Raw genomic sequence first — 17,204 nt, forward strand, 5'->3', positions numbered from 1 at the left:
CTGGGCAACCAGCCCAGTGCCTCACCAATGATTTATTTTGAATGAGAAAATATTATGTTTGGTTTCAAATATATTAACATTATGAAGATTACAGAATGGGAGAACGAATAGGTTTCTCATATGACCATTAAAATGAAAAAATAGATTCTCTTTAGCAAAATGAGACTATTTAAAATAGCAAAAATAATTTTTATATTAACTTTTATTTTATTAGGTTTCATACAAAAGGAAGTATTTATTGACATTTTTACAGATCTGATTAATTCAAACCTTGGAACAAATTACCTTCCTGATGCATGGATGAACCTAACGCTTACAGATGTAAGTTAACACCTCCTTTCATTTCAACAGAAGTATTGTTGTAGAAAATGCAGCATTATCCTTCCTCTGACAAAGTTAATTATGCACTATTATCAATTTTTCCGTAAAAATCTTATGTTTCTTTAGAGAAAGATTCTAGAAGATGCTGTGCCAGTAACAAAATGCATCAGAACTGTATTTATTTACAATTTTCAAATCACATCACTTCCTCAGAGACAGTGGAAAATTCACTTAGAGGTGTTAAAGTAGGACGGTTTATGTTCTTTATTACAAGAAAGGAGAATAAACTCTGGTACTGCATGACATTAAATTCACTTACCCAAGATTTTCAGATTTAGAAATATGAAAAATTATTATCTAGTCTTCTCTAACCTTTCATCACAGAACTCATTGTTAATTTTACTTTGAGATGTTGCTGATAAGCATATGGGATGAAAAACTAGCATATGCTAGTTTTAGCATATTTTGATAATTATTTTGAGATGAAGTCACAATTCAATGTTAAGGTCTCAAATGGACTTTAGATGGGGGAAACAGCTTTATTGAACTATTCTTCAAACAGATGATTTGCATGAGTAAACCATTTAAAAATTGCTGAGTGATTGAATTTTGTGAAAACTAGTCACAGCTATCCTCAGTATGTGAAAAATCTGATCTAAAACAAGAAATTAGTTATAAGGGGAAAATATGAGTCAAACGTTCAATTTGTTAATAAAGCACATGTGCATGTATCTCAGTGTTCTTTACTCCTTAATAACTCTTCGTGCTTATAAGTGCTATTTTTGTTTTTTGTTTCCCTTGAAAGAGTTTCCTTAATAGCATGGCTTTAAAAGGAGACTTGTGCATTTATAGTGAAAGCCATAATTTCTATGCCAAAGGAAACAAATGAAGCATAGACTACTGTGCATACTGTTTACTCTGCACAAGCTGTTCTGAACTGAACTCACCATTTCATCATTTCAGTGGGTGACAGTAGAATTTCAAATTAGGTTTCAGATTATAGAAAGTGGTGCTACACCTGCCAATATTTAGCAGATGGCATCTACACAATAAAATTCACTCATTCTGTAAAAGGCCCCGATCCATGTAAATATATTTCCTTCTTTTGGAACTCCAGCCTGGGGCAAATCAGTCATTTGATAAAGAAATTTTTATATGGAGCAGAAAATTGTATAGAGGAGCACAGTAAATTCACCAACAGTGCATAAATGAAGTGTGCCAGATTTGTTAGTTCCACATCTCACTGTAGAGGAGGAAGAGATGGGAGGTGGTCGCTTTATGTGTTTATGTTAGAGGGAAGCAGTGATCCAAGGGTTTGGGGTGATCCTCAAATGCTTCTCTCATGAAGATATGGTGCACAAGTACGTGAAGGCAGAGGGGGAACATCAGTGTTTGTACTGTACAAAGGTTCTGATTTACTAAGTAGAATTATGGCTGTGCTTGCATTAGAGATACTACAAAGTAACTATAAGCTGTAATTTTCATAAATGTATCGGTGTAGCTACACTATGTAGACAAGGATGAAGTAGAAACAGCTCCCAATTCTTTATAGATCTTTGAAATCTTGCTGCAAAACCTTACATATTTATGTGTGTTTATGCATACATATTTGAAAACATTTATTATTTTCTGTTAATAGTTACATAATCTGACAACTGCATTCAGTATGAACACAGAACTGATTGACTGGCGCAGGTTCATGTTATCAGCAGCACAGCCTTGGCCAGTGCCATCTGTGACACAACTTCTCAAAACTCTCCATAACTTCATGTCAGTTGATGTAGCTGGATCAGGCTTTGTTACACTGGAATACTATAAGCAGGTGATAATTCTTTTCTCAGTCATATTCTCTTTTCTTCAGTAATATTCTATCGTTGATCTCTTTAAATGGAATAATGTATTGTGAGGTTTATTCACACTCAAACATTCAGCCTGCATTTTATATGATTTGTTATTTGAGGGTGGTTTCTAATGAAAATAATCTGCAGAAAATTGAAGGCCTGACATCTGTCTTATCCACTTATTATACTAATCAGAGTAATCAAGCTTTATTTTTACTTCCATTTCCTATTTGAGCCATAAACTAATGTCAAGTGAAAATAATTCCTATTCTAAAGCAATCATTTGATCAGCATTTTAACTACTATGAACTGTCTCTATTTAACTGACACTATTCAAAACGCTAGGGACAAAAAAAATTGCCCCAAACAGAAACGAGAATTTTAATTCGGTCTCACTAGCTCTACTTTGATTAAATATTTTGAGAATTTTTCCAGTAATGAATTTTTGCAAGTGAAGATGGTTTTTCATAGCTTGAACGCATAGGAAATTAAAAAATTCTTTGACCTATTCTTTCCTTTAAAGAAAGCTTCTATTTAAATCTGCTAGCCGAGCAAGTTTCTCAGGAAGCAAGTTTCATGACAAAAATACATTTCTTTTTCTTTAACAATGCTGATCTACTTTCACTTATCAAATTTTCACTTTGGATTTTTAATATTAATTAGGATGACTCTTAAAATTTGTGTTAGCCAATTTATATGTAGTTCTTCATATACACATGTATGCATGTATGCCCAAAAATTCACCAGTTCTGTCAGTTTGTATTTGTGTAGTGAAGTTATTTTGAAAATAACTGAAGTTATTTTCAAAATGTTTTAGATAAATTTCAGAGAATCTCTTTGAAGTTGGTTTTCAAACTGTATAGGATTAGTTTTCTTCCAAAATTAAATAAAGCTATATTAATTCAGAACCCTATCTGTTTCAGAACTTCTTTGATTAAATTAAAATTTCCAGCAGATCCCCATCTCACCCCCAGCCTGGCAAAAAACAAAACAAACAAAACAAAGAAAGAAAAATCCAAATTCTGCAAAGCCATAAAATCCACAAAACATGTAGTTGTATATGTTGCAATATTTGTCTACTTTTCTTTTTAAATTTGAGAATTTAAAAATAAGCACATTTAAGGCATGCAAGGCTGCAAATGAAATTTTTTAAGACAGAATCCTAATTAAAAACAAATTCAGCTGAGCAATATGTCTGCACAGTTCTGGATCAGAACTGCCTTAAAGTCAGCTCACGGTAAACAAGAAACTCTGTGCATTCAATTTGTTTATAGAACTGCCCTTGTTAGTTTTTCCCTAAGAACTGTGACTGAATTTGCAGACTTGTGCAGTTACTTAAGGACTAAATAGGACTAGAAGGTTCAGAAACACATAGGTAACTTTTAGCTGAAGCTACTTTTTCAGAAGAGACCTATATAGGTATGCACATAACTTAAAATGCTCGAGAGAACATTTTGGGAACATACAGAGGCTATTCCAAGTAATTCAGTTCAATAGTAATTAAGAGTCTGCACTGCTCTGAAGATCTTATTCAACAATAGCGACATATTGCAAATAAAAGTTGTTAATGTCTTTTTGTTAGAGAATAGAGCCTGAACTGTCTTCATTTAAAAATATCATGAAAATTCTGTATATCTGCTGTGTATTTGGAATTATTGCATTTACAGCCATTAAAAGAACAGTAACAGTATATTTTTTTTTATTATTTCAGTAAAATCTAGCCCTCTAATTTATTAAGAAGATATGAATTGTTTTTATTGCATTTTTAATATCAATTTAGGGCAATTTGTGTCAAATTTCATTAGGTCATTACTACTGCCATTTTATTCTAATTTCATGCTTGAAAAAAATGACTCGTTCTGTAGAACATAGTGTACTAGAGAATTAATGAGTCAGTGCAGATTATAAAAATAAGAACAATAGCTGAGTAAATAGTTTTCAACCACCCCATAGGCACATCATCTATCATCTGATTTATTTCTAGAAAGGATCTCAGAAACAACAAAATTTTACTTTCTTGCTGTTAATTTGTCAGTTTTCCCTGATACTTTGCATGGAGAAAAAAACAGAAAAAAATCTTAGAATCTTTTGATTTTTTCCTATTTCATTGCCATGCTTAGTAAAGAAAGCACACAAAGATAACAAAATTTTGTATAAATATGATTGTAATAATTTGTCTGAAATATGGAAATGTAGCTAGTAAGATACTATCTTCATCACAACCTTTTAACGTCTACACTGAAAGATTGTTGCACCTTTTATTTAGTACCTGTGATTCATAAGATTACCAACTATTTGCAAATCTTATTTGCTCCTTAACTAAAACAGGGAATATACAAAGGCTTTTTAGAATTATATCTATAAATAAAAGTAAAGACGAACTTTATTCTCTGCTTTAATACTGAGACTTACATGCATGCAAAATTTTGAGAAACTTTGATTTACTGATTTTATATTACCGTCCTAACAAGAAACAATGACAAGCAACATTCGGTGAAGATAACAGGAAGAACCTTCCATGGGGAATTAGAGGTGCCCCACTATCTGCACTTCCGGTAGTAAACCAAATAGTGCTAGAGAACACCGCAAGGTGGTGGAACTCAATACTCCTTACTGTGAGCTTCTTTGCACCATTTCTAGCTTGGTTTAACAAGATTCAGATTATGAGCAAGTGAGTTTTTCTGTAGATAATATGGCTTTGGCCATCCCATCTTAAAAGGTAGGATCTGACAGAAGTCTTTACAACTACCTCATTCATTTACAATTATAATTTTCACGAACATAGTATCACTTCTATGCCACTCCACTTTCCATAGTTCTGAAATTATCTATCTGAAGTTGAAGGAGCTACTTTATTTGTTCAGTGTCATGGTGAAATTCAGCTTGATTAAATTCAACAGTTGAGCTCTTGGTAATCTACGTAGGTCACACTGAAAATAACACCTCTTATTTATTTCCATGGAAACTGCTTCAGATAAGGAGCACAATAACAACATGTGATAGAGCAAATTCTCATCTACTAAACAGTGTTTTTCAACATAGTTGCCACCACTAGATATGCATTCTCACCAGCAATGTATTAGAGCTTGACATGTTACACTCACAAAAATCTGCATGGCTGACCATAAAATGTTGCTGCTGCCACTGCTGAGAAGAACCACTTAGCCCTCATTGTGCTCACATTCACTCTTTCATCTACATAAACAGTCAGCAAGTGTTGATAAAATGAGTGCAATATTTTTCTGCATGGAGGAATTCAGTGACACACCTTTGCTACATACATATATCCATGTCAGGCACCATTCTGCCCCTCTGCTGCCCCTCTGCTGTCATCTGTTACACTGCAAAAAAAATGTAACTGAATGTCTGTCTCTTACAATTTGGGCCAATGTAATAATGTAGGAGGCATTACTTTCAGAGTGGCCCTTGTATTTTTAAAATATTTTTATTATTTTTGGAGCATGAAGACTGCTTAATTTTAATATGTGAAAATAAATGTACTTTTTTCTTTTTTTTTTTTTAGGTTGGCTTATGGTTTAATGGAAGTGAAGATCTAAGCATAACAAAAGATTGCACAGAACATTTACCTTTTGATAGGTTAGGAAATCTCTTAGAAGTAAGTTTAAAAACATAGCCATTTAGAAGAGACCACTCACTTTTCCAGCTCCATTCTGAGATTGCCCAGAGAGGTTGTGGATGCCCCATCCCCAGAAGTGTTTAAGGCCTTGTTAGATGGGGCCCTGGGCAATCTGATCTAGTACTTGATGTAGCAGCTGGCAGCTCTGCCTGTGGAAGGGGGTTGGAACTTGATGATCCTTGAGGTATGTTTCAACACAAGTTATTCTAGGATTCTATAATTCCTTCTTGGGTTTCCTCTTCCCTAATTGCTGCAATGCCTGAGTGGCTTTTGAGGTCAGGTGGTGGTGCTTCAGAATCTGATTTCCACATATAAAAAAATAATAAGAAATAGAGAAGGCAGAGACAGGAATCTATGAATTGTCTTTCAGTATTTTAAACCATAGTCAACTCAGAATTCCTGTTTTCTGTTGAACTGCATTAATTTTACTACACAGTGACCAGCTTTGTAAAGAATAAGAGAAAAATGATACCTATGTGTAAGCTCAAGAATATCCCTGTGGAAGTGTAGGTATAATTTGAAAATAGGAAGCAGTTTTTGAGCTAATTTGTTGTGATACCAGATTTTTTGAATTTCTTCTTGTTCTCTGAAAATCATCACTTGAGAAAGAGCATGTCTAGTTTATCCCAATTTATATAGCCTTCACTCATTTTTAATGAGTCCTTACTTTATTTCATCCTTTTCTGTACAGCCTGTGATTTGTATTTGATCAAATGTCATTTGTAGAAATTAATTTATGTATTTCTGCCCTTTTGTAGTTTTTCTTCAGTTTATTTGCTGATAGTGGAAGAGTTCCTGCACTGCTCAACTATTCTGAGATGTTACTTTATTTTGCTTCCCACTCTGATCCTTCTGAAGGTGTTTACAGAGCACTTAGTGTAGCTACTAGAACATATATTCACAGAAAAGAAGCGTCTCTTGTATGTGAGGTAAAATATTACAGTAAAATAATATATATATATATAAAAATAAATAACGGTGGTGCTTGCAAATCATAGATTAGCTAGATTTCTGTAAATATTTGTGTAGTGTATATCTCCAACTCTTTCAAACAGTCCATCTGAATTCATGGGAACTCAGAAATATTCCCACTGACTTGGATAGTAATACTCAGAAGTATTTTTCCTGAAGTCTTGAATTTTGCTTGTTAAATAATTACTAGAGTTGAAGATATTTCTTGGTAACTGCTGATTGCGAAGATGAACTGAGGACATTATTTGATCTAATCTTTGGCAATTATGTCCAGCTATGAGGCCAAAGAAGTAAGACCAAGACCATGATGTGACTTATGATATCATCATCAGGGGATAGATATAAAACTGATTTCATTACCATTCTTACTTTCTTTCCCACTATATGTTTCTTCGGGATACTTAAAAATACATACAATTTTGTTATTATTTTTTCGTTTTCCAGTTTGTTTATAAATCAGAGGAGTTAGTAATACTGAACCTAATACTAGATAATTGTCTAAATTGCTCTTAGAGTAATGGCGAATGTATTGTCATATCAAGTGAAGCTAAGCTTTTGAACATTTTTAGTGTTTATGGAATATGTTATTATTTTCCCATTTTTAAAGGACTTAGAACTGCCATTACTGCACTATATGCATCACCTACACAGTACTGAAGTATAATTCACTTTTTGAAACCTACTATACATATCTGTGTACCCCTTGGAAAGAACTCACTCCTTTAGATAATAAAATGCTTCATTAGTTCCAATTGACTAGAGTCAGAGGGAGAAATTTCAAAACTGTCAGTGGGTGAGTCTGAATATGAGAAAGTCTTTTTCACATTATATTTGTCTTTAAAAGTCAGACCAGTTATCCTTGGGGTACTCTACCTCCTAACCTGAAAGGCTTAGATGGAGAGCAGAATAAACCTCCCCCCTATTCAGGTGGAAACAGTTAAAGACCTTCTAGTCCACCTGAACTGTCACAAATCCATGGGGCTAGATGGGATCCGAGAGGTGATTGCCAAGCTGCTTTCTACCATCTATTAGTGTTTGCGGTAAACCAGAAAAGTCCTAGAGGATTGGAATCTTGCCAGTGTGACTTCTATTTACAAGAAGTGTTGTAAGGAGGATCTAGGGAACTACAGGCCTGTCAGCCTGATCTCAGTGCCATAAAAGATTATGGAGCAGATTGTTTGAGGGAGATCACAGGGCATGTTCAAGACAATGGGGGATCAGGCCCAGATGTCATGTGTTCATGAAAGGTGGGTCTTGCTTGGCCAACCTGATTTCTTTCTATGATCAAGTGGCCCATCTGGTAGATTAGGAAAAGTCTATCTTGTCTTCAGCAAAGCCTTTGACAATGTCTCCCACAGCATTCTCCTGGAGAAGCTGGCAGCCTGTGACAGGTACACTCTTTGCTGGGTAAAGAACTGACTGGAGGACCATGCCCGGAGAGTGGTGTTGAAGGGAGTCACAGCCAGCTGGTAACTGGTCACAACTGGTGTTCCACAGAGTACTGGGTACTGTGGGCCTGTTTGATATCTTTATTGATGACCCAGGCGAGGGATTGAGTGCATCCTCAGTAAGTTTGCATATGACACCAAATTGGCAGGAAGTGTCCATCTGCCTGGGGGTAGGAAGGCCCTACAGAGGCGTCTGGACAGGCAGGATCACTGAGCTAAAGTCAGTGGGATGAAGTTCAACAAGGCCAAATGCCAAGTCCTGCACTTTGGCCACAACAACCCCAGGCAACACTGCAGTCTTGGTGCAAATTTTCTGGCAGACAGTATAGAAAATATGAATGTGAGTGTTGGTCAATGCTCAGCTAAGCATGAACCAACACTGTGCCCAGGTGGCCAAGAAAGCCAATGGTATCACGTTTTGTATCAGAAATAGCGTTGCCAAAAGAAGCAGGGAAGTGATTGCCCCTCTGTACAGCTCTGGTGAGGCCACACCTTGAGTATTGTGTTCAGTTTTGGGCCCCTCACTACAAGAAAGACATTGAGGGCCTGGAGCATGTCCAGAGAAAGGCAATGAAATTGATGAGGGGTCTGGAGCACAAGTCGTATAAGGAGTGTCTGAGAGAACCGGGATTGTTTGGTCTGTAGAAGAGGAGGCTCAGGGGAGACCTTAATTATCCCTACAACTACCTGAAGGGAGGTTGTGGTGGGGTGGGAGTTGGCCTCTTCACTTGTGTAAGTAGTGCTAGAACTAGAAGAAACCACCCAAAATTGCACCAGGGAAGGTTCAGATTGGATATTAGCAAAATATCTCTCTTCTCCGAGAGAGTGGTCAAGCACTGGAATGGGTTGTCCATGGAGGTGGTTGAGTCATTGTCCCTGGGGTTGTTCAAGAAACGTTTAGATGTGATAGTAAGGGACATGGTTTAGTGGGGAAGTATTAGTGGTAGATGGAGTCTTGGACTGGATGGTCTTGGATGTCTTTCCCAATCATGGTGATTCTATGACTCCATGATTCTGTGATTCTAGGAACTTAGTATTCTATATTCCTGTGGAAAGTTCTTGATCTCATGATGTTGGATACAAGACAAGTTGTTTGTTTGTTTGTTTGTTTGTTTTTTTGGTGGTTTTTTTTTGGTTCTGTTTTGTTGGGACTTCTATAAGTTTATAAGTAACTGTACATCACCTATATATCAGAGGATCCTTTGACCACATCACAGATGGGAGGGAAGTATTTGCCTCCGGTCTAGAAATAACAACATGTATCTGAGGGACAAAGTTTATAACCCATTCAATGCAAGAATTTAGTCTTACTGAGATACCCACTCAATTTGTTAAAATTGTGAATCTGTGCTATGTCTTAATATATGTCTTCTGGTGTATTATACAGACAATTTTTTTGCCTACTTCATCTTTGGAGAGTTCCTTAGTAAAATAGAATTGGATGCTAAATGAACAGTTGTATGTAGATTCTCTTTATAATTGACTTTATAATTGACTTCTGTAAATTGTCGAGTTGCACACTTTTAATTTTTTTTTTCTAATACCACCTGTTTTATACATATACAATCCTTTACAATCCTGTTGAGTACTACAGATATAACATGAATTAATAAAACCCCATTTCTCTGAAGGAAATGAGAGTTTATACCACTGGCTTCAATAGGGCCAGCTTTTCATGCAGGATTTTCAAGAACCACAAGGGGGCAAAAAGTAAATTATGAGTTGATACTGTGTCATCTTTGATGCAGCGTAGTTCTATCAAATAGAAAGACTTAAATACCTGAAGACATCCAAAACAATATTCACCTTAAAAATATGAACCTAAACTATTGTCTATCAGTGGTTGCTTACATGGTATGCAAATCTCCAAGCTCTCTTCTACTGGAAATCCAGTAAATATTACGAATGGAATATTCGTCAGCGGAACAGAAAGAGCTACCCAATTCATTACCAGCTTACCACTGAGATTTTAGTGGCTCTTGATAGGAAGTTACCTAAAGAAATTTAAATTTAATAATAAAAATGAGAGAAGAGCAGACGAAACACATCCTAGAGATTTCCATTACTTGTACTGACTTCAAATGCTTAGCTTTTAAGCATGAAAAAGGTTGCTATTGGACTTGTGCCGCTATTTCATAAAATGTTAATGGTTTTCTGGGAGTGCTGTACTTAAGAGCTGATGTTTTTATATTCTCCACTGCTAAGTATTAAAAAACTGTCTCAGTAACTCTGCTACTTCTGTACTGTAAAAAAAAGAAAAAAGGATGTATCAAAGGTTAAGATATGCAACATTAATATGGCTGAATCTCAGCAGTCTGTTCTTTGTAATAATAAAAAAATGTTATATTGAATTAAAAGCTATTTCCTATTGTTCTTAGTGGTTGTCCTACACAAAATGAACTAATCTAGACAGAGTGACTTTTGTGAGGACCTTTCTTGTCTTTATGGTCAGAAATGTCTTGAGTGGTGTTTTGTTGTTGTCTTTTCTTCAGTTTGGCCACATCTAATATTACCACAAAGATATCTCACGGCTTGTTTATACTGTGTTCAGTTTAGGGCCCCTAACTACAGGAAGGGCATTGAGTTTCTTGAGCATGTGCAGAGAAAAACAATTAAGCTGGTAAAAAGACAAGCAAAAAAAGAAGGAATGACTGAGGGAAAATGGGTTGAATAAGAGGAGGCTGAAGGGAAACCTCATTGCTCTCTACAGCATCCTGATAGGAGGCTGCAGCCTCTTTTTTCAGGTGACAAGTGATATAACATGAATAAATTATCTTAATTTGCATCTCAATTTGCACTCGACTAACCTAGGGGAGGTTAGTTTGATTATAGGAAGAACTTCTTCATAAAAAGGATGGTCAAGCATTGGAACAGACTGCCCTCAGAAATGGGGGAATCCCTATCCCTGGAACTATTTATATTTATGGGATCTAAGTTATGTGGTTTAGTGGTGGGAACTTGAAATTTAAGGTAAAGGTTGAACTTAATGATTTTGAAGATCTTTTCCAACCTAGATGATTCAGTGAATTCTATGAATTACTAAGTTTACTCTGACATAAATACAAAAATAGAGTTCTTGGTAGAGTGCTGTAACTATTATAAATTGTAACTATGAAGTATTTTTATGTTTTGTTATTCTGGAAAAAATAAATTTCTCAGAGGAACATTGTCAATATTCTTGGAAAAAGCTGCTTTTTCAATTTCTATTGATGTCACTGTTATAGATATTTCTAAGCTTTCAGCATCTATTCCTTCATCTTATAGTTCAGTGGATAATTTTATATATGGTGATCGTTTTTGTTTTGCAAGAATCGAAGTTTGGACATATAACCAATTAATCCCTAATAAATGTCTAAATGAAACATATCTTGCTGACAGACTATCACTTTATGTTATGCTTGTCTTATTTTCTTAGACTTTTCCTTATACTAACACAGAAGAAGATGAAAATGAACTCTTGAATTATAGAGGTGAAGGAGTAGTTTCACTGGCAACTCTGCTCAAAGTGTTTCGTGATGGAGGAAGTAGGGATGAAGATAATCATAGATTTAGTAGCCTGGAGACAGAAGGCAGTTATGATAAGGTAGGCTGGCGACTCAAAAGATGTTCTGTACCTTACGTTGTATGCTACAGAAATGCCTCTTGTAATTTTTTGCTTTCCCCTAGATGGTTTTTAAGCACTTAATAAATTTAACATATACTGTTTTTCTTAAAGCATTTCATAAAAATATACAAAGAATTGGGCAATGAAGATCTGACACCTCTTCCAGTTGAACTCCTTTTGAAACACCCTTTCATTCAAGAGTTGATTAAGAAGTACCAAGGGTACAAACTTCATGTAAGTACTGCTTTCAGGAACCATGATCTTTCTAGGTAGGCAAATTGCAATTTGCATTATCCTAGAAATGTCATTAATTTGGATACTGTCAACTTGCAGCGTAGACCAAATTACAACATTGCAGATTGTAGATTAGACCAATTGTGTCATTGTCCATGAAAATTTTGTCCATCAGAGGGTGTGCTTAAAGAATCATAGAATCATCATAGAGTCATAGAATTTTAAAATCATAGAATCACAGAATGATTTCAGTTGGGAGGGACCTAAAAAAATGTTTAGTTCCCATCGCTCTGCCATGGACAGGGATACCTTCCACTACATCTGGTTGCTCAGGGCCCCACCCAACCCAAGAATCGGCCTAAGTGGGAAGACAGAATGCTACATCATTACTCCCCTTCTTCTTTCTATCTTCCCTGGCCCTTTTTATTTAATTGTATACACTTTTCCTAATTTGAACCCTTTTTTCCAAGTTCACTGAATTTCTCATAGGCCACAGAGTTTTTTGAATGAGCTCTTTGTTCTATACATTATCCATCTTAACAAGTATTCTTTACACAAACACTTAACTAATTTAGTATACTGCAATCTCCTCATAAAAAACAAATATGACACAACCAAAAATAAAACTTAACAATGCTGTAAATGAGTAATACTGTATGTATATACACTGCTATTTACAAGGAGAGGAACTTTTTTTGAAAATCTTTTCACACAAACCAATAACTGAAAATCAAGAGCACAGTATTTATTTTTAATCAAGATTCCTAGTATCCCTTTAAGAAGGAACTATTTTATATGGCTTGAAGAGTGACTTTTAGTATATATTTAAAATTTATTAGCTAAAATATATAACCTAAGTTGTTTGTGGCTGGTAGGATATATTTAAAGCAGAATAATAAAAATTGTCACTGTATGTGAGAACCATCATACATGAATCTGAGCAGTTACTGAGGGTTTCAGAGTGCATGCTCAAGCCAAAAGCGATTTCCACAGCTTTTTATTGAGATATTGGGATCATTTAAGTAATACATTTTTTTATTGATCTGGAAGACTCATTTGATGCTTGTGCCTCCTCACTTGACAATTAGAAAATGCAGAGCTTTAGTATTGATTTGTTATGCTTAGAACTTCCTTTTGTAAAGATTGATACTGAGATGATCTCAAATATAGCGTTCTATAGTTTCTATGATTAAAAAGACAAAATCATGTTTCTTGACTGCACTGGTAAATACTGACTGCTATTAGATGCCTGAAATCAACATTTTCCATCTTACTTTCAAATTCTGACTAAGTGGTGAAGAGTTAAAGACCACAAGTTCTTACTCAGCTTTAAAACAAATTGCTATATGTACCAGCAAACAAGCCAGGGGCCACTGTTTTGTATGGGATAGGATTCTGGTCAAAAGCACATGTACTTCAGGAGAAGTTTTCCTCTGACAATTCATAGAGATACAGTTGGTAACTTTTTCATTCTGAACACAATTCCAGTATAAATAAAGAATATTCTTAGCATCGATTACTTTTCAGAAATTCTCCCGAGACTATAAAAATCTCCATAAAATTGAAATCCACCACAGTGCTGTTATTTTGAGATCTTTTACAAGATAAATATAGCAAAGATAGGGTGTGGTTTCTAAAGTCAAAATGTTTCTTCCACTTCAGTCATAAATACTGGAAATGCTTTGCTGAAAAACATAAATGAAATATTTGGGTTAGAATCTGTAAAATTTGTGTTGGGACACCAGATTCCTTTGACCTTCTGATGACCTGTTCAGTTCTAACTATAGGGTCTCTGAAAAAGTCTATAATCTGCAGGTAACATATTGATTGTTTTCTGAAGGGAATTTGTTGTTTCAATTTGTGTATCTTTATCTGTGGGATGGCAACAATCTGCATAATGATAGCCTTCCTGTGAGCAAGGATGCACTGCAATAAAGTAGTCTGCAAGATATTCTACAATTCTTGATGCTTGCATTAATCCATTATTTTCAGTTATCTACATTCTTATAATTACTGTGGATAACAAGATAGTTTTAAAAAAAATGTTTATTAATATCAACACTTCTATGCGTTTAATGCTATGTTACATTTTTTTTTCTTGCTTTCAACTTCTGAATAGTACAGTTATCATTAGTTCCTTTTAAAAATAAATAAATAAACCTAAACTTAAAAGTTGGGAGACCATGCTGTATGTCTATAGATCTGGTTTTAGAACAGGGCCCTGTTTTAGGCTTCAGGCTTCTATACTAGTTATGATATTATTTCTGCTGCTATTATTGTTGATTTAGTTAATCATTTTGATAACATTGCCTAGATAATCACTCCAATCGGAGTCCATTGTGTTAGGATTTAGGATAATGTATAGTGAATATGTCTGCCAAACATTCAATTGATAGTTGGACAATTATTGAAAAAAAATCTGCTAATACTCACAGCAGCCATTTAATGTTAGAGAACTCAACAAACATTCAGAACTCAACTTACCATTTCCCAGAGTAAAAACATCTTCTTACTCAGGCAGAATTGATGCAGATTCTATTCAGTAAGGCCCATGAGGAAGAGCATTAAATTAGTACTCAATACTTAAGGCTTTAGGGGAAAAAGTGTTGCTGAATCATTGTCTGCATGTAGGTTGTAGCTGTAATACTTAGGAAATCTGAGAAACCTTCTTCATGTGGTGTCCCAGTGTGCAATGAGGAAGAAAGTTTAACAGTGTTTAAATACCTAGTCTAAATAAGAGACCTATGTTACATCATGTATTCCATCAAGTGGAAGTGCAAAATATGCATGAAAAATATTGCATTTCTGACATAAAAGTGCTAAATATATCTGTTAATGTAACAGAAGAATTTTGTTTCCTTCATCTAACACAGACATATTAAATCCATGGGTGGACTATTTCACCAGTGTTTTGAGATTATTCAGTTCTGGTTTCCTTTGCAAGGTTATTAGTTACATAAAGTATATCTGGCCAGACAAAACTTTATATTTAACACATCCTTAAATGCTATTCTATCAATCTCTGTTCTGCATGAGATTGAAATTTTTGATCATGTCATTCTTACTGTCAGACTGTTTTTTTAGTATGTATTTCTGTGACATTGCTAGAGTGTAGATTTCCACTTCCCACACACATGAATACAACAGCAGTATTGGAAATGACTAGATAAATAATTTGCTCCATGATGATTAGTCGTAGCTTTCTCAAGCTTATTTTTTACAAGAACATATGCTTATGTTTTGTATTTAAAAGATGCATAATAAAATTCACATTCTGTCATGCCAGAAGCACTATGGTTTACTGAGATCCTTGTCTGCTTTGTGTGGTAATGATAAGGGCTGATAGTGAACTTGCTGAAGTTCCATTTGCTAACATTTGCTTTAGTCAACCGGAATTGAAAAGTTTTTTTCTGACTCAATATACAGAAGTAGGCCTCCTTAGAATCAAGTATTTTTTAGAGTCAAAGATAAATGGTAGCACTGCCCTCTAAAACAAAGGACAGGCAAAATAATCTTTTATTTCAGTTGTTTGGTGTTCACTGAAATGTTCCTCATAAATTGCAAGTAAAAAGAGGCATGATTTAATACAGCAAGTTTATGCTTTGGGAAAAAAAAAGCTCTATCTTTAAAAATAGGCACAAAATACATATTGGAATATGTATTTGAATTTAATTTATTTTATGGAAATCCTGAATACGAGTTATTCTTTTAATGGAAAAATGTACTTACTGACAATAATAGAAAATTTGAGAAAATTAAATCACCATTAATATTTGTTGTAAACATTTGGCATATTAGCTTTTTAAATCACAGATTTCTTGTTCATTGCCGAAGTGAGGAAGATTTTGCTAATACAACATAATTGAAAAGTGACTAATCAGCACATTATAAATAATGCAGTACTGCACAAAAATCTAAGTCTGTAATGTCTGCAGGTAGGTGTGTTTTTCCAAATGTTGCAGTTACTTATTTTATTGTATTTCTTTGATATGTGAGCACCTGATTGAGCTGTGCTGTCCCTGCTCATTGCAGGCGGGTTTGACAAGATGGACTTCGTAAGGCCCTTCAACTCAAACGATTCTATGATTCTATGATCAGTTTGAAATCTGAATATACAAAAAGAAACTTCATTGAAAATTTCATCTCAGTGTGTTCTGAATGATATTTGTTAGTTCAAAAAACAAATATTCATTGTTCAAAAGTTATTTATATCACTCTTCAATGATAAGTATAAAGAGGTCCTTAGTATTTCTGCTTACTTTGAGAACCATTTAAATATACTTTAGTTTCATAAAACCACATGAAGGCCTCGTCTCAGTGATGTGATGGAGGTGTCATATACTCTTCTAGAATTTGCCACAAAGAATGTTCTATCTGCAGTTGCCACTATATGGTTATTTTTTCACAAGCATGTTAAACAAGCTAAAGCTGAAGGATAGTGCTGGTTTTTGTGCCCTTTGGGAGGACATTTTATGTAATTAGAAAAAGTGTAATCTATATGTTTTCATTGAAGTTAGCTTTTTCTTGGGCTCTTCTAGCCTCTGATTACAATGCTAATTCTAGTTTGACAGGCATTGTTATTTAAATTTTTAAGGCAGATCAGGCTGTTACATTAAATGACCTTTTTAAACTTTTTGTTTTCCTTTTCTTAGGATATTAAATTCTTCCTTCAAAGAGCTGAACAAGCACAGTCAACTGATGAGAAAACCACATGTAAAGACAGTGATGTATGAAAACCTGTGGTTCATAAAAGAATTTTTTTTTAATTTATGCAAGAAATGAGTGCTAGATCTCTACTCCTCCCCCCCACAGGAAAGATTTATTCATTTATTGCCACAAGAGTCAAATCCTGAAGCACTTACACATTTAGATATTCAAAAGTTATTACTTCAAATTAAAAAAAAAAGAAACAACAAACAACAACAATAAAAACATCATTATTTATGAGTTTGTATTAAACAACCTGATATAAGTAAGTTCTAAATAAAATAAAACTTGTTTCTGAATTTAAGCAGAGATGGTTCTGTTACTAAAAAATGGTAGAAGAATAAAATACATCATATTCTTGTAAGTGAGCTAGTGTATCTATTAAAATTTTAACATATCTATTAATTAATTTTCTTCTTCTTCTTCTTCTTCTTCTTCTT

At 34.5% G+C, this 17,204-nt stretch overlaps 1 protein-coding gene across 2 annotated transcripts; it reads left to right on the forward strand.

Moving 5' to 3' along the window:
- The first annotated feature begins 218 nt into the window (after positions 1-218).
- LOC109363881 (sperm flagellar protein 2-like) lies at positions 219-17,137 on the forward strand. Of its 2 annotated transcripts, XM_019610358.2 has the most exons (7): positions 219-321; positions 1,961-2,143; positions 5,686-5,778; positions 6,558-6,728; positions 11,635-11,802; positions 11,935-12,057; positions 16,710-17,135. In XM_019610358.2, exons 1-7 carry the CDS (start codon positions 301-303, stop codon positions 16,788-16,790), a joined length of 840 nt encoding a protein of 279 aa, XP_019465903.1. In that variant the 5' UTR covers positions 219-300; the 3' UTR covers positions 16,791-17,135. The 2 variants fall into 2 exon arrangements, with proteins under 2 accessions (XP_019465903.1, XP_019465906.1); XM_019610361.1 differs by lacking the exon at positions 1,961-2,143 and having other exon boundaries at positions 16,710-17,137.
- Positions 17,138-17,204: the final 67 nt, after the last annotated feature.

The sequence above is a fragment of the Meleagris gallopavo genome, chromosome Z, assembly GCF_000146605.3.
Source record: "Meleagris gallopavo isolate NT-WF06-2002-E0010 breed Aviagen turkey brand Nicholas breeding stock chromosome Z, Turkey_5.1, whole genome shotgun sequence".
Lineage (NCBI taxonomy): Eukaryota > Metazoa > Chordata > Aves > Galliformes > Phasianidae > Meleagris > Meleagris gallopavo.

Bases quoted from the DNA above. Each gene is read 5' to 3' on its own strand.
- LOC109363881 (XM_019610358.2), top strand. From the start codon at position 301: ATGAACCTAACGCTTACAGAT. The intron at 322-1,960 runs GTAAGTTAACAC...TTCTGTTAATAG, and splicing joins TGAACCTAACGCTTACAGAT to TTACATAATCTGACAACTGC. The intron at 12,058-16,709 runs GTAAGTACTGCT...TCCTTTTCTTAG, and splicing joins ACCAAGGGTACAAACTTCAT to GATATTAAATTCTTCCTTCA.